Source organism: Gymnoscopelus microlampas (genome assembly GCF_963454915.1).
Source record: "Gymnoscopelus microlampas genome assembly, chromosome: 2".
In the NCBI taxonomy this organism is placed as follows: Eukaryota; Metazoa; Chordata; class Actinopteri; order Myctophiformes; family Myctophidae; genus Gymnoscopelus; species Gymnoscopelus microlampas.
In genome coordinates this window covers 8,063,476-8,090,961 of record NC_139939.1, presented here as the reverse complement: position 1 = coordinate 8,090,961, position 27,486 = coordinate 8,063,476, and the positions used below count along the sequence as shown (strand labels likewise).

At 46.0% G+C, this 27,486-nt stretch overlaps 1 protein-coding gene across 1 annotated transcript; it reads right to left on the bottom strand.

Moving 5' to 3' along the window:
* Window positions 1-3,426: 3,426 nt before the first annotated feature.
* On the bottom strand, window positions 3,427-4,431 carry LOC311053732 (putative RNA polymerase II nuclear localization protein SLC7A6OS; the record flags this gene model as incomplete). The annotated part of the gene is made up of 1 exon (XM_084069410.1): window positions 3,427-4,431. The coding sequence occupies one exon, from the start codon at window positions 4,429-4,431 to the stop codon at window positions 3,427-3,429; it is 1,005 nt and encodes a 334-aa protein (XP_083925536.1).
* Between the last annotated feature and the right edge of the window lie 23,055 nt (window positions 4,432-27,486).

The window sequence follows — 27,486 nt, the reverse complement described above, 5'->3', positions numbered from 1 at the left end:
TACTTTTTGGACATACTCTTTAAGAGTTAATATACATTTTATATGGCCATAGAACGCCATAGAACGTCTCTAAGCATGTGTATAACGTTGTATAACTTGTATAACTTTAGCACCCTTGCATAGTGTATAACTTTAGCATAACTTTAACACCCTTTAGCAAAATTAAGAATAGCAAATTACAACATAATAGACCTTTCTTTCTTTCTTGTTCTCCTCCTGTTTTCCACAGATTTATTGGAATAGCCAGCATTTCCCTCCCTCACTTCATGAAAGACATTCAGTCAGCCAATAGGCCATAACAAAACAGAGGAAGAGACACAGCTTTGCTCACAGAGGGATTTTATTATGTTTTTCTTTTTCTGTCATGACCAGCACATACAGCATGCATCTGCCAAACACAAGTGATACATGTTATCACTATACTGTATCGTGCTATACATACTGTATTGTCTGTATAGGGTGGAAATTTTGTACTGTTTGTCCAAAACCGTTACTTTTTCAATGGAAATGGAAACGAGAGCCTGTGTTCCAATGGATCCAATGTAAATGTTATTCAGTCACAAACACTTAATTTTCATCACTTGAACCTTCAACAATTTCAAAAATGACATTTCTGCAAGCTCTCAACGCGTAGCATCCTGACTCGTTGTGAGCTTGTAGATCGGCTATGTTTGCTTCTTTTTGTGACATTGTAGTATGAGGAAGTAGGGCATTGATTTAGTAGATAAAATAAATACATATCATTTTGGGGTCCTTGACATGAAAAAGTTTGAGCAGCACTGACATTCAAATGAAGTACCCACCACCTTTGCGTCCTCCTCCTAACGTGAGGCAGTGCCGTCCCTGACCCGGTGAGCACTGATGGCTCTCTGCACAGCGGGTTACCGCTGGACATACCGGGTCAGGGCGTCCTTATTGTCCATGCAGGGTGTGCTGGTAGTGTCTCCACCTGCAGAGATGTTTTGATAACAAAGAGAGTCAGGGAAACTATGCCACACGTTTACAATGACATGAACTGCTAATAATACAGTGATATGAACAGAGGATGAAACTGACCTGATGTGAAGTCAGCAAATTGCTGCTGTAGCCCACGTCAATCTCAAGCAGCCACTTGAAGGTGTGCCCCCAATACTGACCAAACTGGACCACACTCTCACTGAGGACCAGTTGGACATCATCGGGGTCTCCACCTCCTGCTCGCACCCTCTCAATGGCATCTTGCCTCACCCTTGCTGCCTTCTTCACCCGAAACGGAGGCACTTTCCCCTGATCGAAGGCAGTGGTAATTCTCTCCGCTTCGGGCGTGCGCAGGAGGATGAGCTCCCCCAAAGCCATTTCCCGAAATACTGGTTTGCTCTCCATGCTATGTATAAATAAAAGCAAAAACAGATGCCCTTAATGATTTAATCAATTTGTCAATCAAAAGCATGGTTTCCTGCTGTGGCATAAAAAACAGATGAGCAAGGAACAACCAAACACAAACATGTGCCTTAACTAGCCCATTAGAAGCTCTAGTAGTATAGTATAACTGTAACTGATTACAGTTATCAAGTAGTAATGTCAGGATGGCCGAGCGGTCTAAGGCGCTGCGTTCAGGTCGCAGTCTCCCCTGGAGGCGTGGGTTCGAATCCCACTTCTGACAGACAATTTTCATCACCACCAGCGCTTGTAACATTGTGCTTTAAACAGAACCATTGGCTCACTCTGCTTTCATTACTAAATGAGTAATGTTGTCACATTTAAAAACATACAGTAGAAGCCAACTGACACGAACAAGACGCCTTCACTGGAAGTCCATATTTGAGGGGAAACTACATTTGACCTTAATCCTTGTACTGCTTACTATTGGTTGATTGTCACTGCTCTAGGATCTGATCCTTATTCTACTGTTGTAAAAATGTCTAAATATCGCTGTGTCCAACGATATTTTGACCTTCCATTGTTGAGGGAGTCAATCGGGATCCTGATCCAGAGAACTCCATCTTCCAAACCTTGGTAGCACATCCCCCCTCGTGAAAAGCTGCACTGGCTTCCTGTTAAGTTCCGTATCTATTACAAACTCCTCCTTCTCACCTACAAATGTCTCAACGCCTTGGCTCCACAGTACCTCAGGCCTTCCATAAACATACTCTTTCACAGAACCTGCGGTCCACAGACTTGGACATCCCTTCTATCCCCCAAATTAGAATGTGAACCTTTGGGGACAGAGCCTTCAGTGTGGCAGCTCCCACCCTGTGGAACTCTCTCCCAATGGAGATTCGCCATGCTCCAACTCTTGACTCTTTTAAGACTTATGGCAAATAGTTGTTTGTTGTTTTGTTTGGTTGTTTGTTTGATGGTTCTTCATTGTTTTTGATTCATGGAATTTGGCATTTGGTTCATGGAAGGTGCTATGGAAGGTGCTATATATATATATATAAATTCAAGCAATTATTATTATCATTCTCAAGACCACACCCGACCAGAGTTAATTTAACCTTAGCTTCACCCTAACACCACCCCCTGTCTGAGTCCTACCAGAGGGTAAGACACTAACACCACATAAATGCCACTATTTGAGACATTAAAAAAAGGTTCCATATACCCACATTGTTAATGTTATTTAACTGGAATGTTGTATTCATTAATTTATTAGTGATATAATTTTTCAATATTTGTAATGTTAATTCCCCTTACTACCTTAGGAGTAATGCTAAGTTGATTGTACATGTATTGTAATATATAACATGTAATTCATTTGACTTTTTATTTTTATTTATGTTGCAGGATCGAAACAGGATAGACACTTTTATGTGTCTATCCTGGGTTTAAGTTATATTGTGATAACTTGTATTTCTTTTATCAAAATAAAATAAAATACAAAATCAACAGACACACACGAACGCACACGCACACGCACACGCACACACACACACACACACACACACACACACACACACGGGCAGTATTTGAAATAGCCTACATGTATTTGAAATACATATTTTAATTAATGTTTTCTATTTTGTCATTTGTATTTGGCTGGGCCGGGAAAGAAATTATGTAATTTCTATCAAGATACTTTCAGTAAAAATGTCACTTTTACTCCTCCGCCTCTGATTGGCTTACCCACCCTCAGAACAAATTCAACCACAAGTGAGAGGCAGAGTAGGGCGGGTCTTGAGACAAGACTTCATATCAACCTTGCCTCAACCTTCATAGTGAATGAAGCCGCATGAAAATGTCTTTGTGCATCAAAGATAGTTTACTTTTGTGATAACTACATTACTGCATAATCCATATATGGTCAGAAAGCCTAATACTTTTTGGTGATGCTATGTGTCAGTATCCTGGTGTCCGTATTCTGACAGAAACAACACCACTACCCAACCACCTACATACAACCAAGAACATTAGAGATGGAAATGGAATACATCGCTTGTTCGTTCGTTAACATTTCTCTCTGCCGCTACCTTCATTACCCTCCTCGTCTGTGTATTCATTCCTCCAATTGTTGCCTTCCTCCTCATTTACATCATACTCATCCTCGTCGTCCACCTCCTCTACCCTTCCAAACAGCATTTGCCTATCGTAGCAGTCACCTCTGTCACTGCTGCCTTCGTCACTCTCCTCGTCTGGGTATTCGTTTCTCCAGTTGCCTTCCTCATTCTCGTCATCTTCATCCTCGTAGGCCTCCTCTTGATGAACCACCCGGTCAGGAACCAGCTCCCCCTCGTCTGCGTAGGTTCTCACATACAGGATGTCCTGGATCCAGCCGGGCGTGGTGGCCGTTACCTGGTAGTAAAGATCGTAGACGTGATCGTTTTCCTCTTCCCGATTCTCTACTTCTCCCTGCTGCACCGTGGTCACACTGAGACGCTCCAGCATCTTCACATTGCTGCACAGGATCATCTCTGCGTCCGAGGACAAGCTCTTGCCAAGAACTTTTCCCTGGTCCATCTCCTCTTCATACTCATGTTCGAGGTCAACCACTTGCTCATCTCCAAGGCCCCAGCATTTCACCTGCACTTCTCCATTCCTCCTCTCTGTCTCCTCTGCCCGCCTCCTCTCGGAGAAGCCTCCTCCCTCCTGGGGGCTCGACAGCCCCGCGCGGCAGCTGGAGAGGACTCGGTAGCATGCTTCTCGCAGAGCGCTCCACCTGGCACTGCGTAGACCTCCAAGGACCCGGTGGGTGCTGGCAGTAGAGGGACGCAGGGCGTGGGCCACACGAGGGCGAGCCAGAGCCTCACGGACGTGCCTCTGAACCGGAGCGTCCTGTGTTGCCACCGTCACCACCAGTCTGAACACAGAGTTCCCCACCTCGGCTTCATTGGGTTTGGGTAGCGTTCCCACCGGGCTTTGAGGGTTACTCTCCAGTCGAATACGTTTACATGCCAGCAACAACGCATCGGCGGGACTGGTGTCCCGCCTTCTTTTGACTCGAAGGAACGTCATCTTTAGGCCTGTGCTGTCTGCCTCGTTCTGTGTAAACATACAAATAGTAGACAGGGTCTAATAACAGTTTCTGAAAGGTGTGTACACGTACGTGTCCGTTTCTGGACTATGCCTGATATTTCTGATCAGAGTACTTGGAGTTATCTAGCCGTGTTGAACTTCACATTTGGGAAAGACTCACGTCATGGCATCTGTTAAAGATAGCTTAAAACCGGTTAACTGGTATCCCACTGCATTTGTGTCCGGTGAGAACGTAATGGTTATTGTGTTATTTACTATAGGTGGAATATTACATTTTACGGGTTTGTCTTTCGATCGCTTCTCAAATGCTTTGTTTCCTCTTGTAGGTGTTAAAGGAGTGTCCTCAAAATATTTGCCTTATATACAGCAAATAATATGTCTTTTTACTTCTTGCACTCTGTGTGCATCACCTTTAAGCCGAGCTGTCTTGACGCTTGTGTCATAAATATGACATCAGTTGTGCCCAAATATAGAGTTCCATTATGTCAATTTTGCCCAAATATGGGCTTCCATAACATCCCATGCCCAACTACAGTTCAACATGATGTCAGACTGGCCTCCAAGTTTGGAAATATCAGGTAATGATGGCAACCTGATATGGGTCTCAACATCAGATCCGGGGTCCAAATGAACCCCGACTTATCTGTAACTGATAGTGTACAAATGGAACTATTCCATGGTTCCATTTGTACACTCTCAGAGTTAAACCATTAAAACCGGGAAAGCATCTGTGCCATTCTAGATTTTAGCTGTATAGCAACATAAGTTTTTCTAAAAACTACATCCAGGATTTAAAACTGTGGTTTAGAACAGTGATTCTCAAAAATAGCAGATGTACAAGCTCACAACTCCGAGCTTGTACATCTGTAAATATTTATAAATATCAAAAATGCTTGGAAAATCTTGAATAATTTCGATTTTTTTTTAACACAAATCTTCATTTCTGGGGGTCCCTGGCACAAAACCTTTTCAGGTGGGGGGGGGACCAAATACATTCTGACCATTTGGGGGTCCTTGAAATGAAAAAGTTTGAGAACTGATTTAGAAGACATTTGTGGAATCGGCCTCAGGTCTTAGTGGGTTAAATTAACAGCAGACAACACTCCCTGGTGGTCTAGTGGTTAGGATTCGGCGCTCTCACCGCCGCGGCCCGGGTTCGATTCCCGGTCAGGGAACACTGTTTTTAACACCTTAGTAGTTAAATGGGCACATATAGGCCCTTCAGAACACATTTCTTACAAAGTTGTGTCACTATAAGGAAAGGAACAAGCTCAACTCAGTCTTCATTCTCAAAAAAGAATAATACAAATAAATGCTGTTGATTTATACACAATTATTAAAAACATGTTAATGTTATAATTTTGTTTACAGGCATAGCATGTAACTTTGCCCTATGTTTACATAACAAAACAATATATACATGGTTACCCATCTTTTCCATCTATACCAGCAGTTAACAGCCACTGGAGTAGTGTGGTGGTGTTAACCTGCAGAAACACACTGCCCCACTGTATTTTGTTGTTTTCACTGTTTGTTATGGTTGCCCAAAAACACCAAAACAAACGGTGAAAACACCCAAATACAGCGTGAGGTCAGTATGTTTCTGCAGCTCAACACCAACACACTACTCCAGTGGCTGACAACTGCTGGTAGGGAAATGCTAGGTAAAAATATATATACATATTTATTGTATAAATAACACAGGGCAAAGTTACATACTATGCCTTTAATTAAGCCTATTTTTCACCATTTGACTTGATCATTAGACAGAAGCAGACTATTAATTCAGAAATAAATGTTTTATTAGAAAATATAAAACCGTTTTCCTAGTTTTTTTTAAAAATCTCATCTGAATTCCAGAGTATGAGGATCAAAGCTTTAAAAACACTCAATAGTCAGGTGATTTTGGTGAATCGTTCACTTTCTTATAAAAGCATGACACTCGGTACACTTGTACAGTTTGGGGCCCTGAACATTTTCAGATATGAAGCCATCACAAAAACGCCATAGTGGCCATTTTATTTACCAACATAACCAAATTATGTATTTGGCATCATATCTCCTTAACCAAACATGATAATACATAATATGTGATGTCTACCTATGATGTAATGGTCAATGATTAAAATTATATCATGTACAACATCATATACTGGTCAGGTGAATAGTAAATGATGAATTCAGTGACATTGTGAGGATCACAATGAAATTGCAGTTTGAGATTACGCTCAATGACATTTCAAGCATATTTCATGTAATATTAATTTATAATCCCTATCAAGGGCCAGAATTGCCTATTATGTTAAATGTAATGCACACAAAAAAAGCATGTATTTTGATTGATACTTCTCAGTTAGTCCAGAAACCTCCTCTGAAAAGGACACCCAAAACCTGAGAGATCCACATAGAACAAGGCACAAAACTAGATAGTGCGTACTAGATTTTGTGCGTAGGATATTAGTCTTCAGAGACAGTACTATAGTATAGTATATACTATAAGAACCATTACTATCAGGGCTTTTCATCTGTACAAAGCTGCTCTAGTATGTAAATGTCAAGAATAGAGCCATTAAATGTGTGATAGACCACCACTCCACAACCACCCTCCACCCAGCACCTACTCCAGCACGCGTGTGTGGGCTTGCTACTTTTTGATTCAGCTGGACATTGTCTACACTAGTGGAATGCCCAGGGTATTGTGGGATAGCCTACTTGTGGGCATGTTTGTGAACTTTTCAGTATTTGAAGCATTTTGGGGTATACTTTTGGGTGTTGTACGTACCTTTTGGTGTTTGTTGGTATTTGTGAGTTTGTTGGGGGGTACTTTGTTTACTTTGGGGTGTGTATTTTTCTGTATTTTAGGGTACTTTGGGTTATCTTCAGATATATTTTTGGGTACTTTTAGAAATCATCTGTCAATTTAGGTATTTTGTGGTATTTCTGGATAATGTGGGGTATTATTGTGTACTTTGGGGTACTTTTTGGGGATCCTTTGTCATTCTGGGGGTATACTGTTTTAGTATTTTAGGGTACTTTTTCTTATTTTTGTGGCCATCTGGCTGCTTGTTCCTGCTCTGATGTACTATTTATTCTGAGATCATAGTATCTGGAAAAGGGGAAAAGAGGCGTGGATGAAAAAAGTGTCTCATAGGACAATGAAAAAGCATACATTCAAAAAATGTATTTTGTCACACCTTCAAACATGTATGAGCAGTGAAATGTTTGTGAAAAAAATCTCGTTGCATTGGCCGGGAATCGAACCCGGGCCTCCCGCGTGGCAGGCGAGAATTCTACCACTGAACCACCAATGCATACAACACACATAACTATGGGAAGATCATAGCCGTGTCTCACAGAACAACGAAAACATGCAAGACATACATCATAGGACAGAATGATAACAGAATATGTAGTGCTGACAAATAGTATTTTAATCTGCTTTCAATGGAGAATCGTCGAGTTTGTACTGTTGGCTCTCTGGTTTCTGAATGTTTTAGGAGGCGGCAGTGTGCTGAGGCAGGAGGGGGAGGGGTGTTAACTGAGCCGCTAGCGAATACCAATCCTGAATCACACAATGGCTTCTTCATGCCTCTGCTAATGCCCCAATACAGGATGGGTACAGGATCTATTTCCAAAAACAACGTATTCTAGTCAAAATGTAACATATTCCTAACAGACCATCAACTAGGAAACAATAATGTATGATAGTTAATATAGTAGTGTGTTGTGTGAGTGTGTATATGTTGTAGTAACCACCAGCCTGTCTGGTATGTGTGTGAGTGACTTCCCCATGTCTAGCATGTACAACTCATACTTACCTGGCAGGGGAGACACCATGATCAAGAAGGTGGTTCACCCAGGACCATTTTGTCCACAGATAACACCTCCATGACCCTCGGATGGAGTGATTGCTTCTCCAGAGCATCTGGAGCTAAGCTCAACAGATCGAAAAGTGAGTGCCTTTATTCATACTGGCGAGAAGAAAAGATAGACTTGGGCCTCACTGAAAAGAAAGAGAGAATTAAAATACTTGGAATTGAAATTGGTAAAAACATGCTAAAATCAAACTGGGAAACTCGCCTCCCAAGGTTAAAGGCAAAGTTTCTAAGGTGGGAGGAAAGAGAACTGTCTTTCACAGGAAAGATTTTAATCATAAAAGCAGAAATTTACTCGTCTTTAACTTACCTGGCGGCAACTTTGCCCGCACCGAGATTCTTCCTGACTCCTCTGAGAAGAATCATTTTCCAGTTTTTATGGGGCTCTCAACAGGAGAGAGTAAAAAGAGAAATAATGTACCGCCCCCTAGAGAAAGGGGGAAAGGCTGTGCCAGACCTGGGCACCAAATTGGAAGCTCTGTTTTTAACTCCGATCCTAAAAGATTAAGTATTAATACCTAATTACACATGTCTATGGTCGTTCTTTGCCCGTTTTTGGGCGGGTCGGACGATAGCAGGGTTTTTTGGGAGGAGACTACCTCTAGACACCCCACATGCCAAATCACGACCTGAGCTTTATCAAAAAGCATTGACACTGATTAGATCTGCCAGTCTACCATGTATTTCTATAGACAAGGTGAGCAGGGAGACAGTTGAAAAGAGCATGTCTCCCCAGACAACGAGATTGGTGCCAGTCGGCACGTTAATTGAGACCGAGGTCTTACAAGTTTGGAAAAATGTGAACTCTCCTTTCTTGCTGAATGCCCATAAAGATCTGGCCTGGAGCGCAGTACAAAACTGTCTCCCTACCAGGGCATTCCTGCACGGAAGGAGATGCTCCAGAAGCAGAAAATGTCCGAGAGCCGCATGTAACATTGACGAACACCCCAAGCACTTGTTCTGGACATGTCCACATGCTCAGAGAGTGTGGGGCCTCTTGAGGGTCTGGCTGACAGCCCTATACAGAGACCCCACAGCCGATGACATAATTTATGGTGAATTACACTGTAATAACCCCAAACAGTGGGAGAGGTGGTGGGCGGCGATCAACACCACAAAAGACGCACTTTGGAAGTGCAGAAATGTCCTTGTTTTTAAAAAGTTTTGTATGCCTCCAGAGACAGCGGCTAAACTGGCTGTAACGATAGCCCGGGACTACGTCCTAAAGGACAAGTTAAAATTTAATAATATAGAAATTAAAACACTATGGAAAGTGGGTGACACTGGTTCGGTATATGATGTACTCAAAGATTTATTGTAAATTAAAAGAAAGTACTTACCTACCTGTACCTGTGAAAAAAATAATAATAATAATGTTTTATGTACATTTGTCTTGACAACGTGCTGACTATTTAATGTATATTTGAATGTAACTTTTGATCATGATCTAAACATGCACTTGTATGTAATGTCTTGTATTTCTTGACTAAATCAATAAAATTGTCTAAAAAGTGAAAGTGAAGTGGTTCACCCAGAGCGAGGCTCGGCCATTGCACTCCGTGCTTTGCTGACCCCTGCGAATTCCTCAAATGTGGGAATCTCGACTGCATAATTTCTGGTAGTAGGGGACTGCGTTCGCGCTCTCCCCTGATTTAACTGTGAAAAATTAAATGCTACTGGCATGAATTTGCAGGGGTCAGCAAATGGCCGAGCCTCGCCCTGGGTGAACCTTTTTTTCTTTCTAGACAAAGGATTCACAGGCGTTTTTTTCGTACATATTCAGGATCTCATCCACATGCATTATACAGACAGTTCATAACCTGTTATAAGGCAACATGCACAAATAAGTTACATTTAATTTTCACAGTGTATCTTTTAAAATTGCGTGTTCAAAATCATTTCCCACTTTCCACAATCCTATTATCTCATCGTTGTTGTATTTGGTTTTGTCTCTGACGATGTAATCCTGTGCTATTATTATGGCAAGCTTAGCTACGGACTCATGCCATGCTGAACTTTTTAAAAACAAGTACATTCCATCTTGCTCATTTCTGAGAGGAAGACCTGGGACTTACCTTTATGAGATACATTCATATATATTATTTTTCTAAATAAAACGGTTACATTTGCACACTGCTTTCTCTACTCATTGATGTATGTATGGACACCCAATTATATAAGGGTTCTTTTGAACTGTTTCATGATATAGGAGATGGTCTTTCATTTGGCAGAATGGTACATAAATACATGACTGTAAGCATAACAGATATAATAGTGAAACTCTTGTACATTCTGTTAGTATTCACTTCTACATGTAATCATAATTTTTCTGGGGACCCCAGTACATTGGATTAAACTTTACTGGTCTTAGATACAATAGGCTATAGTAAAACCTAATATTATCTGTATCTACCAATTGAAAGCATGAAACGGTCTCAGTTGAAAAAGAAAGAAAAAAAGCGATTAGGCTGTGTATGACATGAGTATTTGAACATTAGCATGTCATCTATTCTAATGTAATGCCCATCATGTTTTCTATAAGTTAAGTCTAAAGAATATAAATGGAAATGACAGTGAAACACAGTGAATCACACATGACATGAGTATGAAACATTTTGTTTTATTATTATTTTGTTGACTATGCCTCATCGCCATGGATGTCCCGACGATGGACGTCACCAGCACCGGACTGTCTTCGTGGTGGGAACTGGGAAGGAATGTTGCGCACACACACACACACACACACACACACACACACACACACACACACACACACACACACACACACACACACGTTTGTGCTACTCTGCTAATTTACACTTGATATTTAGTTTGAGTTTGAAACCTAAACATGGTCTATTTGAAAATTGGCAATCTACAAGCTCACAACGCGTGAGGTTGTAGATCTGCCATTTTCTAAGAAATCTTGAGGGAAAAAAGCGCTAAATGTATGGAATATTTTTTGAAACATTTTATATATATATTTATATATATTATTAACATTGAGTGACTGTAAGTTCTTCCAGGGGTGAAATGCTCCTTTAAAGAGCTGACAACCAGTCAATTAGATTTCTACTATTTCTACTGCCATCTTGTGGCTAAAATATAATACATTACTCACTGTGAAAAAACATTACCTTGTATTAAACTCATGATTTTACTTTATTAAATCATGAGTTATTGTCACAGTGGCCTAAACTCTTCACAGTTGCATTTTATTTTTCACAGTTAAATCAGGGGAGAGCGCGAACGCAGTCCCCCACTACCAGAAATTATGCAATCGAGATTCCCACATTTGAGGAATTCGCAGGGGTCAGCAAAGCACGGAGTGCAATGGCTAAGCCTCGCCCTGGGTGAACCACCTTCTTGATCATGGTGTCTCCCTTGCCAGGTAAGTATGAGTTGTACATGTTAGACATAGGGAAGTGACTCACACACATACCAGACAGGCTGGTGGTTACTACAACATATACACACTCACACAACACACTACTATATTAACTATCATACATTATTGTAGCACAGTTGATGCCAGTTTGTTAGAAATATGTTACATTTCTACTAAAATACATTGTTTTTAGAAGTAGATCCTGTACCCATCATGCATTGGGGCATTAGCAGAGGCACATTGGGTAATGGGGGAAGAAGCCATTGTATGAGTCAGAATTGGTGTTCACTGGCAGCTCCGTTAACACCCCTCCCCCTCCTGTCTCAAGACACTTAACCCCCTCCTACCACACACACACACACACACACACACACACACACTTCAAAGTCCCACTTAATTTCTGCTGTGCTGACTTAGCATAACAAATTAGCAAGTCATTTACTTTCACAAACCAGACAGCCAAATACACTCCTTAAGTATTCTCCCTTGAAAGCAGAATGAAATACTACATGTGATCATTCCTTCCTGTTACACCGGTCCTGTATACATCATGTGATCATTCCTTCCTGTTACACGTCTTGTATACATCATTATGTCCTATTATATACCTCCTGTATGTTTCATTGCTCTGCGAGACACCTGGCTATATCATGGTTTCATAGTCTTTTCATCTTATGATCTCTAAACATTGGTAGTTCATAGGTAGAATTCTCAACTGCCATGCGGGAGGGGGAGGGTTGTGACTTTAGCTGCATCAGATCATGGCTCCTTTGGCTCCTTTCCGCATTATCCGAATTATGATCATCTTTATGATCATAATTACGAACTTATGCTTTCTGAATCTAAAATATAAAACATTGTAGCAAATCATCCTAAGGTGTTTCCACATTACACTTAACAACACATTTTAATAGTTATATGTATATGTTATGTATATTATATTATTGTGTATTATTATTTTGTTGAATAGGCTACTTGTCTGCCTGCCACTTCATATTCAAAATAATTTCAACAGTTCTGTCAACTTTTCCAAGGAGATTCATCTGCTCACTGGCAGTATACTCCCGCAGCAACAATGCAGAGAAGTTTAATACAGCCCCTGCTGGCAAGGACAACTTACAAATTATATTTGGAATGTTTTAAAATACTTTATATTTGTTTATTACCATGTCATTTGGCATGTAGGTCAACGCTGACCCCTGGTGGTGAGTTGCATCAAGGGAAAAGGCATGAATGTGTATGCATATACACCTTTAGACTCACACCGCTTTCATGTACAGCCCATGAATACACTGAACGTAGTTTAGAAGAAAAACAACGTAGACTGCAAGCTGTAGTGTAGTCTCTGCGTTATGAAGTTGCAGCTGTAAGCAAGACACTACTTGAGGTGAAGAACCAGGTCAAAGACCAGCCTTCCGGATAGTAGCCCTACCTAGGTTAGTTTTGTCAGACAATTTATTTAGCATAGTATATTTTAATTTCCTGAACACAGTGCATCATGTTTACTTATAAGTTGAAAGAAAATTTGCACATAACCTCATTAATGTATGTTAGCTAAGTGTAGTTGTGTTCTTGAGCCACAATTAGTGTAAATTCTGTATTTATTCTGTACATATTGTACTTAAACTGTGTTGTATTTTTATAATTTTGCACTTGACTGCAAATATGGGGGCAGAAAAAGCTTGCCGACGGCACAAATTGGGCTAGATGTGACCCTGGTCTAATATGATCCTTAGTTTAAAAGGTGAAAGAGAAGAACAGTGGACATAGAGATAACCGTTCTCTTGACCCACTCAAAGCCCACCGCTGATACCCACTCAAAGCCCACCGCTGATATTTCTTAACTGTAAAAGAGCTGACAACCAGTTAGTTAGATTTCTACTGCCAACTTGTGATTTGAATGTAATAAACTAATGTGAACAAACATTTACTTTAAATAAACTCATGATTTAACTTATTTATTGTTGTCGTAGTGACTTAAAGTCCTGCCAGAAGCGTTTTATTTTTCACAGTTAAATCAGGGGAGAGCGCGAACGCAGTCCCCCACTACCAGAAATTATGCAGTCGAGATTCCCACATTTGAGGAATTCGCAGGGGTCAGCAAAGCACGGAGTGCAATGGCCGAGCCTCGCCCTGGGTGAACCACCTTCTTGATCATGGTGTCTCCCCTGCCAGGTAAGTATGAGTTGTACATGCTAGATATGAAAGAAGTAACTCAAACACATACCAGTCACACTCATGTTTAGTTACTACAACATGTTATACTCACCCACACAACTCACACATATTTTAACTTACATACATTATAATATTAAAGTCTATGCTAGTTTGTTAGAAATATTCTACATTTTTACTAGAATATGTTGTTTTTGGAATTAGAATCCTGAACCCATCATGCATTGCGGTATTAGCATAGGCAGAGGCATGCTGGGTAATGGGGGAAGAAGCCATTGTGTGAGTCAGGATTGGTGTTCACTGGCAGCTCAGTTAACACCCCTCCCCCTCCTCTGTCAAGACACTTAAACCCATCCTATAACACACACACACTCACACTACAAAGTTCCACTTAATTACTTCTGTGCTGAATAGCGTGGATGAGCCAACACTTAGCATAACAAAGAAGGCAGTCATTTACTTTCACAAACCAGACAGCCAAATATATTTTCAAAGTATTCGCCCCAGAAAGTAGAAAAAACATGCATGTAATCATTCATTCTTGTTACACATGTCCTGTATACATCATCCTGCCCTATTATATATCTCCTGTATGTTTTCATTATTCTGTGAGACACGTGTATTATGTTTTCATAGTATTATGGTCTCTAAGCATTGGTGGTTCAGAGGCAGAATTCTTAACTGCTATGCGGGAGGGGGAGGGCCTTTAGCTGAATCAGATCATGGCTTCTTGACCCATTATCAGTCTTATAAACATTTTACATATAAAACATTGTACCAGTCTAGGGGTTTTCCATAGTACACATAACAAAACCATTTAAATAAATGTCCTAATATTATTCTATTGAATACGTTACTTAGCTACCTGCCACTTCATATTGAAAATCATTCCAACAGTTCTATGTACTGTCATCTTGTCAAGGAGTTTCATCTGCTCACTGACCTTACACTCCTGCTGCAACAATGTAGATACGTTTAATTCAGCCCTTGATGGAAAGAACTACTTCCAAATCATATTATGAGTGTTTTATAACACTTTTTCTTTGTTAATAACCATGCTACTTGGCTTGTAGGTCAAAACTGCGCCCCAGTGGTGAGTTGCATCATTACCTCAGTGGGACAAGAGGGAAAAGAGCATGTTCACTGTCCTTGAGATTCATTCATTAGTTTCACTTTTTAACCATGCTGTTCAAACTTTAATGAGCCAAAAGAAGTGCCATTTTGGAGCAGAGTACCCGCCCTTGCTGGCTTGGCAAGGTTTGTTTGTAGCCCGTTGTCCAAGTTGTGATCTTGGACACTACAATTAGGATTACTTTTTTATTGAATGATTAATACATGTTTTGTTTTCTATAATTTTCGTTTTTTTTCTATTATATTGGTAAATGGTCAAATTTATGGCTGGCTCATGCCTATGTATATGTAACTATATGAACAAAACTTTAATTTACAACTTTGAGATATATTTCACGTAGTTTAATAGTAAGAACAACAACAGCTGGGCCATTACAATGATACTACACATCATTACACAGAAAAGTTTGCATTGCCACAAAAGCTGTTGTTCGATGCCCTTTAGGGATTATGAGTACAAACCTGTAGGGTATGTGAGTCACACACTGAAGCCAAAAACATTAAGACCACCACAATCAAACTCAGAGTAAGGTTTTATTACATAGCTGACAAAGTCACAGAAGCTATATTACCAATATACTGCGCTTATGTCCCAATGTTAAAAAGCTGTGTACAATCTTAGCTGAATTAATACAAACTGGCGTATAAAGGCCTTTGCAGACGGTACGATTTAGCCAGCCGTTTTAACCGCATGCGAAAAGACGCACAAAACTAACTGCGTTGATTAAAAAAAAAAAAAAAAAGGCATAGCCGCAACCACTAGCCGCACGGCAAATTTGGAGCCGGTGTGCATGAGGCCATAGAGAACCATGTGTTCTTTAAAAAATATATATTGTGCGTTTTTTCCGTGGGAAAAATCGCACCCTGTCTACAAAGGCCTTAAGAGTCCCACAAAGTATCCAAAAGCATTAAGTCCACAGCCTTCACACTGCAACATGTCTGCTACACATTCCACAGCTTCTGTAGCTCTTTATTATGCGGAGTGTCTTCTAGATCAGGGGCAGCAGGCAGGAAGGGGGAGGGGCTGTAATCTAATCCTTGTGTAACTGAGCACCAATCCTGACTCACTACACTGTGTTACCCCCATTTACCCAGCATGCAACGGTGCTGCCACACAGATTTTAACAACATTTATATTCTAAAATAATGTTTTAAAAAGGTATAAAACAAAAACGTATTGAAAATGATCGCTGTGAATAAAACCCAGTCAAAATCCCATCCTCTTTTTTTTCCCCTTATGTTTAAACGGAAACCATGACTGTGAAGTTGGTCCAGATTGAGACCTATAAGTATCTGGTCAAACGGGGGTACTTTTGTGTTAGCTTCGGCTGCACATATACTAAAATTGGAACGATACAGAGAAGATTAGCATGGCCCCTGCGCAAGGATGACACGCAAATTCGTGAAGCGTTCCTCATTTTTCAATTTTCCTTTGAAATAAATACAAAAATCTTATTTTTTTCTTTTTTTTTCATTTTTTATTTGTACATGTATCTACCAGCATGCATTTACCCACCCATGCCTGCATGCACCTGCCTGCACACACCGTGCTACCTGCCTGTGCCTGCATGCGACTACCTGTTCATGCCTGCGTGCACCTGTCTGAATGCGCTTGAATGCATGCACCTACCTACATAAACCTGCCTATATACACCTGCATTTATCTGCCTCCTTGCATGCGCCTGTCTGCATACGCCTGCATGCCCGCCTATGCTTGCATGCGCCTGTCTGCATGCACCTGCCTGTATGCACCTGCCTGCATTCACTTGCCTACTTGCACCTGCCTGTATGCACTTTCCTGCATGCACCTACCTGCACCTGCCTATATACATCTGTATGCACCTGCCTGCATGCACCTGCCTGTATCTGTCTACATGCGGTGCATGCCCTGCTTGCATGCACCTGCATGCCTAGTCCTGTGCTTCCTTCCTTTGCCTGCATGTATCTGACCAGCCTGCCTGCATGTGCCTGCCTGCTTGCACCTGCATGCCCACCTGTGCTTGCATGCACCTGCCTGCTTGCGCCTGCCTGCATTCACCTGCAAAACTATAATTTTTGTTTTTTTTCTGTTATATTGGTAAATGGTCAAATTTATGGCTGGCTCATGCCTATGTATATGTAACTATATGAACAAAACTTTAATTCACAACTTTGAGATATATTTCACGTAGTTTAATAGTAAGAACAACAACAGCTGGGTCATTACAATGATACTACACATCATTACACAGAAAAGTTTGCATTGCCACAAAAGCTGTTGTTCGATGCCCTTTAGGGATTATGAGTACAAACCTGTAGGGTATATGAGTCACACACTGAAGCCAAAAACATTAAGACCACCACAATCAAACTCAGAGTAAGGTTTTATTACATAGCTGACAAAGTCACAGAAGCTATATTACCAATATACTGCGCTTATGTCCCAATGTTAAAAAGCTGCCTACAATCTTAGCTGAATTAATACAAACTGGTGTATAAAGGCCTTTGCAGACGGTATGATTTAGCCAGCCGTTTTAACCGCATGCGAAAAGACGCACAAAACTAACCGAGATGATTAAAAAAAAAAAAAAAGGCATAGCCGCAGCCACTAGCCGCACGGCAAATTTGGAGCCGGTGTGCATGAGGCCATAGAGAACCATGTGTTCTTTAACAAAATATATTGTGCGTTTTTTCCGTGGGAAAAATCGCACCCTGTCTACAAAGGCCTTAAGAGTCCCACAAAGTAGCCAAAAGCATTAAGTCCACAGCCTTCACACTGCAACATGTCTGCTACACAATCCACAGCTTCTGCAGCTCTTTATTATGCGGAGTGTCTTCTAGATCAGGGGCAGCAGGCAGGAAGGGGGAGGGGCTGTAATCTAATCCTTGTGTAACTGAGCACCAATCCTGACTCACTACACTGTATTCCCCCCACTTACCCAGCATGCAACGGTGCTGCCACACAGATTTTAACAACATTTATATTCTAAAATAATGTTTTAAAAAGGTATAAAACAAAAACGTATTGAAAATGATCGCTGTGAATAAAACCCAGTCAAAATCCCATCCTCTTTTTTTCCCCTTATGTTTAAATGGAAACCATGACTGTGAAGTTGGTCCAGATTGAGACCTATAAGTATCTGGTCAAACGGGGGTACTTTTGTGTTAGCTTCGGCTGCACATATACTAAAATTGGAACGATACAGAGAAGATTAGCATGGCCCCTGCGCAAGGATGACACGCAAATTCGTGAAGCGTTCCTCATTTTTCAATTTTTTTTTGAAATAAATACAAAAATCTTATTTTTTTCATTTTTTTTCATTTTTATTTGTACATGTATCTACCAGCATGCATTTACCCACCCAGGCCTGAATGCACCTGCCTGCACACACTGTGCTACCTGCCTGTGCCTGCATGCGCCTACCTGTTCATGCCTGCATGCACCTGTCTGAATGCGCTTGAATGCATGCGCCTACCTACATAAACCTGCCTATATACACCTGCATTTATCTGCCTGCTTGCATGCGCCTGTCTGCATACGCCTGCATGCCCGCCTATGCTTGCATGCGCTTGCCTGTATGCACCTGCCTGTATTCACTTGCCTACTTGCACCTGCCTGTATGCACTTTCCTGCATGCACCTACCTGCACCTGCCTATATACATCTGTATGCACCTGCCTGCATGCACCTGCCTGTATCTGTCTACATGCGGTGCAAGCCCTGCTTGCATTCACCTGCATGCCCAGTCCTGTGCTGCCTTCCTTTGCCTGCATGTATCTGACCAGCCTGCCTGCATGCGCCTACATGCATGTGCCTGCCTGCTTGCACCTGCCTGCATGCACCTGCATGTGCCTGCCTGCATGCACCTGATTGCCCCTGCCTATATCTGCCTACACATGTCTACCTACCCACGCCTATATGTGCCTGCCTGCGTACACCTGCATGCGCCTGCCTGCATGCCCTTACCCCTGTCTATGCTACCTGCTTGTGCCTACATGAATCTGCCTGCCTGCATGCGCCCGCTTGAGGATGACTGCATGTACCCACCTGCCTGTGCCTGCATGCATCTGCATGCGCCTACCTGCAAACGCCTGCCTGCGTGCGTATGCCTGCATGTACCTGCCTGCATACACCTGCATGCATCTGCCCATGCCTGCATGCGCCTGCCCATGCTTGCATGCGCCTGTCTGCATACACCTGCAGGCGCCTGCCCATGCCTGCATGCGCCTGTCTGCCTGCATGCGCCTTCCTGCATGTGCCCGCATACACCTGCATGCACCTGCTTGCCTGTGCTGCCTGTATGTGCCTTGAATGCGCCTGTATGTATCTGCCTGCCTGCAAGCGCCTGCTTGCATGCGCCTGTCTGCCCGCCCATGCTTACAAGCACCTACCTGCATGCGCACGCCTGCATGCATGCACCTGCATGTGCGTCTACTTGCATGCACATGCCTTCACGCACCTGCATGACCATGCCTCTTCCTGTGCTGCCTGCAAGGATCTGCCTGCCTGCATGTGCCTGTTAGAGCATGCCTGCATGCACCTACCTGCGCCTGCATGCATCAGCATGCGCCAACCTGCGAGCGCCTGTCTGCATACACCTGCCCATGCCTGCATGCGCCTGTCTGCCTACTTGCGCCTGACAGTATCTGCCAACATGCATTTGCCTATGCATGTACCTGCCTACATATGCCTACCTACCCATGCTTGCAGGCGCCTGCCTGCTTGCACTTTCCTGCATGCATGTGCCTGCCTGCACCTGCCTGCATGCACCTGCCTGTATCTGGTTACAAGCGATGCATGCCCTGCTTGCATGCATCTGCATGCCTGTGCCTGATGCGCCTGCATGTATCTGCCTGCCTGCCTGAATGCGCCTACTTGCAAGTGCCTGCCTGCATGCACCTGCATGCCCACCTATACTTGAATGCACCTGCCTGCCTGCAAGCACCTGCCCGCATGTGCCTGCCTGCATGCACCTGACTGCCCCTGCCTGTGCCTATATCTGTCTACATACCCATGCTTACATGCCCCTGCCCACGTACACCTGCATGCGCATGCCTGCATGCAACCGCATCCACCTGCCTGCAAGCACCTGCATGCCCATGCCCCTGCCTTCATGCATGCATCTGCATGCGCCTACCTGCAAACACCTGCCTGCATGCGCCTGCCCAAGCCTGCATGCGCCTGTCTGCCTGCGTCTGCCTACATGCGCCTGACTGTATCTGCCTACATGTATTTGCTTATGCCTGTATCTGCCTTCATGCGCCTACCTGTTAATGCCTGCATGCACCTGTCTGTATGCGCTTTCCTGCATGAACATACCTATATACACCTACATGCGTCTGTCTGTCTGCCTGCATGCACCTGCACGTGCCTGCCTGCCTGCCTGACTGCATGCACCCAAATGTCTGTGCATTTATGCACCTACATGTATAAACTCATTAACCTGCCTGACCCTAACTGCTTGCACCGGCATGAGCATGCCTGCATGCATCTGCATGCGCTTGCCTGCATATGCCTGCCTGCATGCGCCTGCCTAGGTGCGCCTGCCTACATGCATTAGCCCATGTATGTATCTGTCTACATGCACTTAGCTGCATATGCTTACATGCGCATGCCTGCATGTGCCTGCATACACCTGCATGCGCCTACCTGCATGCGCCTGTTTGTTTGCATGCACATGCATGCCCATGCCTGTGTCTGCATGCACCGGCATTTATCTGCCTGCTTGCATGCGCCTACATGCGCGCCCATGCTTGCATGCGCCTGTCTGCATGCACCTGCCTGCATTCACTTGCCTACTTGCACCTTCCTGTATACACTTTCCTGCATGCACGTGCCTGCACCTGCTTATATACATCTGTATGCACCTGCCTGCATGCACCTGCCTGTATCTGGTTACATGCGGTGCATGCCCTGCTTGCATGCACCTGCATGCCCATGCCTGTGCTGCCTTCCAGTGCCTGCATGTATCTAGTCTGCCTGCATGCATGCGCCTACATGTATGTGCCTGCCTTCTTGCACCTCCATGCCCACCTGTGCTTGCATGCACCTGCCTGCATTCACTTGCCTACTTGCAACTGTCCGTATGCACTTTCCTGCATGCACGTGCCTGCACCTGCCTATATACATCTGCATGCACCTGCCTGTGTCTGGCTACATGCGGTGCATGCCCTGCTTGCATGCACCTGCATGCCCATGCTGCCTTCCAGTGCCTGCATGTATCTAGCCTGCCTGCCTGCATGTGCCTCCCTACTTGCACCTGCATGCCCACCTGTGCTTGCATGCACCTGCCTGCTTGCGCCTGCCTGCAGACACCTGCATGTGCCTATATTTGTCTACACATGTCTACCTACCCACGCTTACATGTACCTGCCTGCGTACACCTGCATGCGCCTGCCTGCATGCAACCGCATATGCCTGCTTGCATGCACCTGCCTGTACTGTCTGCTTGTGCCTACATGAATCTGCCTGCCTGCATGCGCCTGCTTGAGGATGCCTGCATGCACCCACCGGCCTGTGCCAGCATTCATCTGCATGTGCCTACCTGCAAACACCTGCCTGCGTGCGTTTGCCTGCATGTGCCTGCCTGCATACGCCTGTCCATGCCTGCATGCGCCTGCATACGCCTGTCTGCATACACCTGCATGCGCCTGTCTGCCTGTGTCTGCCTACATGCATTTGCTTATGCCTGTATCTTCCTGCATGCGCCTACCTGTTCATGCCTGCATGCACCTGTCTGAATGCGCTTTCCTGCATGCACCTACCTACATAAACATACCTATATACACCTACATGCGTCTCTCTGCCTGCATGCACCTGCACGTGCCTGCCTGCCTGACTGCATGCAACCAAATGTCTGTGCATTCATGCACCTACATGTATACACTCTTTAACCTGCCTGACCCTAACTGCTTGCACCGGCATGAGCATGCCTGCATGCATCTGCATGCGCTTGCCTTCATGCGCCTGCCTGCATGCACCTGCCTGCATGCGCCTGCCTACATGCGACTGCCTAAATGCATTTGCCTATGCATGTATCTGTCTACATGCACTTAGCTACATATGCTTACATGCGCCTGCCGGCATGTGCCCGCATACACCTGCATGCGCATACCTGCATGCGCCTGCCTGCATACAACCCCATGCGCCTGCCTGCAAGCACCTGCATTCCCATGCCCCTGCCTGTGCTGCCTGATTGTGCCAACATGAATCTGCCTGGCTGCATGCGCCTGCTTGAGGATGCCTGCATGCACCCACCTGCCTGTGCCAGCATCTGCATGTGCCTACCTTTAAACGCCTGCCTGTGTGTGTTTGCCTGCATGTGCCTGCCTGCATGCGCCTGCCCATGCCTGCATGCGCCTGCCCATGCCTGCATACGCCTGTCTGCATACACCTGCATGCGCCTGCCCATGCCTGTATGCGCCTGTCTGCCTGCGTCTGCCTACATGCGTTTGCTTATGCCTGTATCTGCCTGCATGCGCCTACCTGTTCATGCCTGCATGCACCTGTCAGAATGCGCTTTCCCGCATGCACCTACCTACATAAACATACCTATATACACCTACATGCGTCTGTCTGCCTGCATGCACCTGCACGTGCCTGCCTGCATGCACCCAAATGTCTGTGCATTCATGCACCTACATGTATACACTCATTAACCTGCCTGACCCTAACTGCTTGCACCGGCATGAGCATGCCTGCATGCAACTGCCTGCATGCGCCTGCCTACATGCGACTGCCTAAATACATTTGCCTATGCATGTATCTGTCTACATGCACTTAGCTACATATGCTTACATGCGCCTGCCTGCATGTGCCCGCATACACCTGCATGCGCCTACCTGCATGCACCTGTTTGTATGCACATGCATGCCCATGTCTGTGCCTGCATGCACCGGCATTTATCTGCCTGCTTGCAAGCGGCTGCATGCCCGCCCTTGCTTGCATGCGCCTGCCTGCATGCACCTGCCTGCATTCAATTACTTGCACCTGCCTGCATGCACTTTCCTGCATGCACGTGCCTGCACCTGCCTATATACATCTGTATGCACCTGCCTGTATCTGGCTATATGCGGTGCATGCCCTGCTTGCATGCACCTGCATGCCCATGCCTGTGCTGCCTTCCAGTGCCTGCATGTGTCTAGCCTGCCTGCCTGCATGCGCCTACATGCATGTGCCTGCCTTCTTGCACCTGCATGCCCACCTGTGCTTGCATGCACCTGCCTGCATTCACTTGCCTACTTGCACCTGCCTGTATGCACTTTCCTGCATGCACGTGCCTGCACCTGTCTATATACATCTGTATGCACCTGCCTGCATCCACCTGCCTGTATCTGGCTACATACGGTGCATGCCCTGCTTGCATGCACCTGCATGCCCATGCCTGTGCTGCCTTCCAGTGCCTGCATGTATCTAGCCTGCCTGCCTGCATGCGCCTACATGCATGTGCCTGCCTTCTTGCACCTGCATGCCCACCTGTGCTTGCATGCACCTGCCTGCAGGCACCTGCATGTGCCTACCTGCATGCACCTGACTGTCTGTGCCTATATCTGTCAACACATGTATACCTACCAACGCTTACATGTACCTGCCTGCATACACCTGCATGCGCCTGCCTGCATGCAACCGCATACGCCTGCTTGCATGCACCTGCCTGCAAGCACCTGCATTCCCATGCCCCTGCCTGTGCTGCCTGCTTGTGCCTACAAGAATGTGCCTGCCTGCATGCACCTACCTGCCTGTGCCAGCATGCATTCGCATGTGCCTACCTGCAAACGCCTGCCTGCGTGCGTTTGCCTGCTTGTACCTGCCTGCATGCGCCTGCCCATGCCTGCATGCGCCTGCCCATGCCTGCATACGCCTGTCTGCATACACCTGCATGCGCCTGCCCATGCCTGTATGCGCCTGTCTGCCTGCGTCTGTCTAAATGCATTTGCTTATGCCTGTATCAGCCTGCATGCGCCTACCTGTTCATGCCTACATGCACCTGTCTGAATGCGCTTTCCTGCATGCACCTACCTACATAAACATACCTATATACACCTATATGCGTCTGCCTGCATGCACCTGCACGTGCCTGCCTGCCTGACTGCATGCACCCAAATGTCTGTGCATTCACGCACCTACATGTATACACTTATTAACCTGCCTGACCCTAACTGCTTGCACCGGCCTGAGCATGCCTGCATGCATCTGCATGCGCCTGCCTACATGCGACAGCCTACATGTATCTGTCTACATGCATTTAGCTACATATGCTTACATGCGCCTGCCTGCATGTGCCCGCATACACCTGCATGCGCCTACCTGCATGCGCCTGTTTGCATGCACATAAATGCCCATGCCTGTGCCTGCATGCACCGGCATTTATCTGCCTGCTTGCATGCGCCTGCATGCCCGCCCATGCTTGCATGCGCCTGTCTGCATGCACCTGCCTGCATTCACTTGCCTACTTGCACCTGCCAGTATTCACTTTCCTGCATGCACGTGCCTGCACCTGCCTATATACATCTGTATGCACCTGCCTGTATCTGGCTACATGTGGTGCATGCACTGCTTGCATGCACCTAAATGCCCATGCCTGTGCTGCCTTCCAGTGCCTGCATGTATCTAGCCTGCCTGCCTTCTTGCACCTGCATGCCCACCTATGCTTGCATGCACCTGCCTTCTTGCGCCTGCCTGCAGGCACCTGCATGCACCTGACTGCCTGTGCCTATATCTGTCTACACATGTCTACCTACCCACGCTTACTTGTACCTGCCTGCGTACACCTGCATGCGCCTGCCTGCATGCAACCGCATACGCCTGCTTGCATGCATCTGCCTGCAAGCACCTGCATTCCCATGCCCCTGCCTGTGCTGCCTGCTTGTGACTACATGAATCTGCCTGCCTGCATGCGCCTGCTTGAGGATGCCTGCATGCACCTACCTGCCTGTGCCAGCATGCATCTGCATGTGCCTACCTGCAAACGCCTGCCTGCATGCGCCTGCCCATGCCTGCATACGCCTGTCTGCATACACCTGAATGCGCCTGCCCATGCCTGTATGCGCCTGTCTGCCTGCGTCTGCCTACATGCGCCTCCCTTCATGTGCCTGCAAACACCTGCATGCCTGTGCTGCCTGTATGTGCCTTGCATGCATGTGTCTGCCTGCCTGCATGCGCCTGCCTGCAAGCGCCTGCTTATACGTGCCTGCTTGCATGCACATGCATGCTCCTGCATGTATCTGCCTGCCTGCAAGCGCCTGCTTGCATGCGCCTGCCTGCCCGGCCATGCTTGCAAGCACCTGCCTGCATGCGCATACCTGCATGTGCCTGCCTGCATACACCGGACTGCCCCTGCCTGTGCCCATATCTGCCTTCATACGTCTACCTACCCATGCTTACATGCTCCTGCCTGCTTACACCTGCATGCGCCTGCCTGTATTCATCTGCTCCCATGCAAATGCCTTTAAGCACCTGCATGCCCATGACCCTTCCTGCGCTGCCTGCTTGTGCCTGCATTAATCTTTCTGCCTGCGTGTGCCTGTTTGAACATGCCTGCATGCACCTCCCTGCCTGTGCCTGCATGCATCAGCATGCGCCTACCTGCAAGCGCCTGCCTGCATGCGTTTGCCTGCATGTGTCTGTCTGCATGCACCTGCCCATGCCTGCATGCGCCTGTCTGCCTACATGCGCCTGACAGTATCTGCCTACGTGCATTTGCCTATGCATGTATCTGCCTACATGCGCCTACCTACCCATGCTTAAATGTGCCTGCCTGCATGTGCCTGCATACACCTGCATGCGCCTGCCTGCAAGCACCTGCATGCCCTTAGCTGTGATGCCTGCCTGTTCCTGCATGCGCCTACATGTATCTACCTGCCTGCATGCGCCTGCTTTCGTGCACCTGCCTGCCCGCCTGTGCTTGCATACGCCTGCCTGCATGCGCTTGCCTGATTGCACCTGCCTGTATGCACCTTTATGCATTTGCCTGCCTGCACCTGCCTATATACATCTGCATGCACCTGCCTGCTTGCACCACCCTGCCCCTGCCTGTGCCTATATCTGCCTGCATGTTTCTACCTACACCTGCTTACATGCGCCTGCCTGCATACACCTTATTGCGCCTGCCTGCATGCACCTGCCTGCATGCACTTTCTTACATGCATGTGCCTCCCTGCACCTGCCTATATACATCTACATGCACCTGGCTATGCCTGTATCTGCCTACATGCGCCTACCTACCCCTGCTTAGATGTGCCTGCCTGCGTACACCTGCATGCACCTGCCTGCATGCGCCTGCTTGCATACACCTGCCTGCATGCCCATGCCTGTGCTGCCTACCTGTGCCTGCATGCGCCTGCATGCACCTGCTTACATGCGCCTACCTACCCCTGCTTACATGCGCCTGCCTGCGTACACCTGCATGTACCTGCCTGCATGCACCTGCCTGGATGCACTTGCCTGCATGTGCCTGCCTGCATGCACCTGCATGCCCTTGCCAGTACCTGTATTTGTCTGCATACATTTAACTGTGCATGTATCTGCCTGCATGCGCCTACCTACCGATGTTTACATGCACCTGCCTACATGTGCCTGCGTACACCTGCATGTGCCTGAATGCACCTGTCTGCCCCTGCCTGTATCGGCCTACATGCATTAGCCTGTGCATGTATCCGCCTACCTAACCATGCCTGCGTACACCCTCATGCGCCTGCTTGCATGCACCTGCCTGCATGCCCATGCTTGCATGTATCTGCCTGTATGCACCTGCCTGCATGCGCCTGCTTTCATGTGTCTGCCTTTATGCACCTGCATACCCACCTATGCATGCATGCGCCTGCCTGTATGCACTTGCCTCCATGAGCCTGCCTGCACCTGCCTATATACACCTGCATGCGCCTGCCTGTGCCTGTATCTGCCTAAATGCCTTTGCCTGTCTACCCATGCTTACATGCGCCTGCCCGCATGAGCTTGCATACACCTGGATTCAACTGCCTGCAACTGCCTCTATGCATGCCCGCCTATACTTGCATGTGCCTGTTTGCATGCAGCTAAATACCTGTGCATGCATGCACCTACATGCATCTACCTGCGTGCACGTACCTGCCCATGCCAACTTACTTCTGTCTACATGCACCTTCATACACCTACATACCCCTGCCTGTTTGACTGCATGTACCTGCATGCCCATGCTAACTGCCTATGCCTGCATACACCTGCCTTCAAGCGCTTGAATGCATGCGCCTGCTTTCATGTACCTGCCTGCCCCTGCCAGTGCCTGTATTTGTCTGCATGCATTTACCTGTGCATGTATCTGCCTACATGCGCCTACCTACCGATGCTTACATGCACCTGCTTGCATGTGCCTGCGTACAACTGCATGTGCCTGCCTGAATGCACCTGTCTGCCCCTGCCTGCATCGGCCTACATGCATTTGCCTGTGCATGTATCCGCCTACCTACCCATGCTTACATGCGCCTGCCTGCATGTGCCTGCGTACACCCT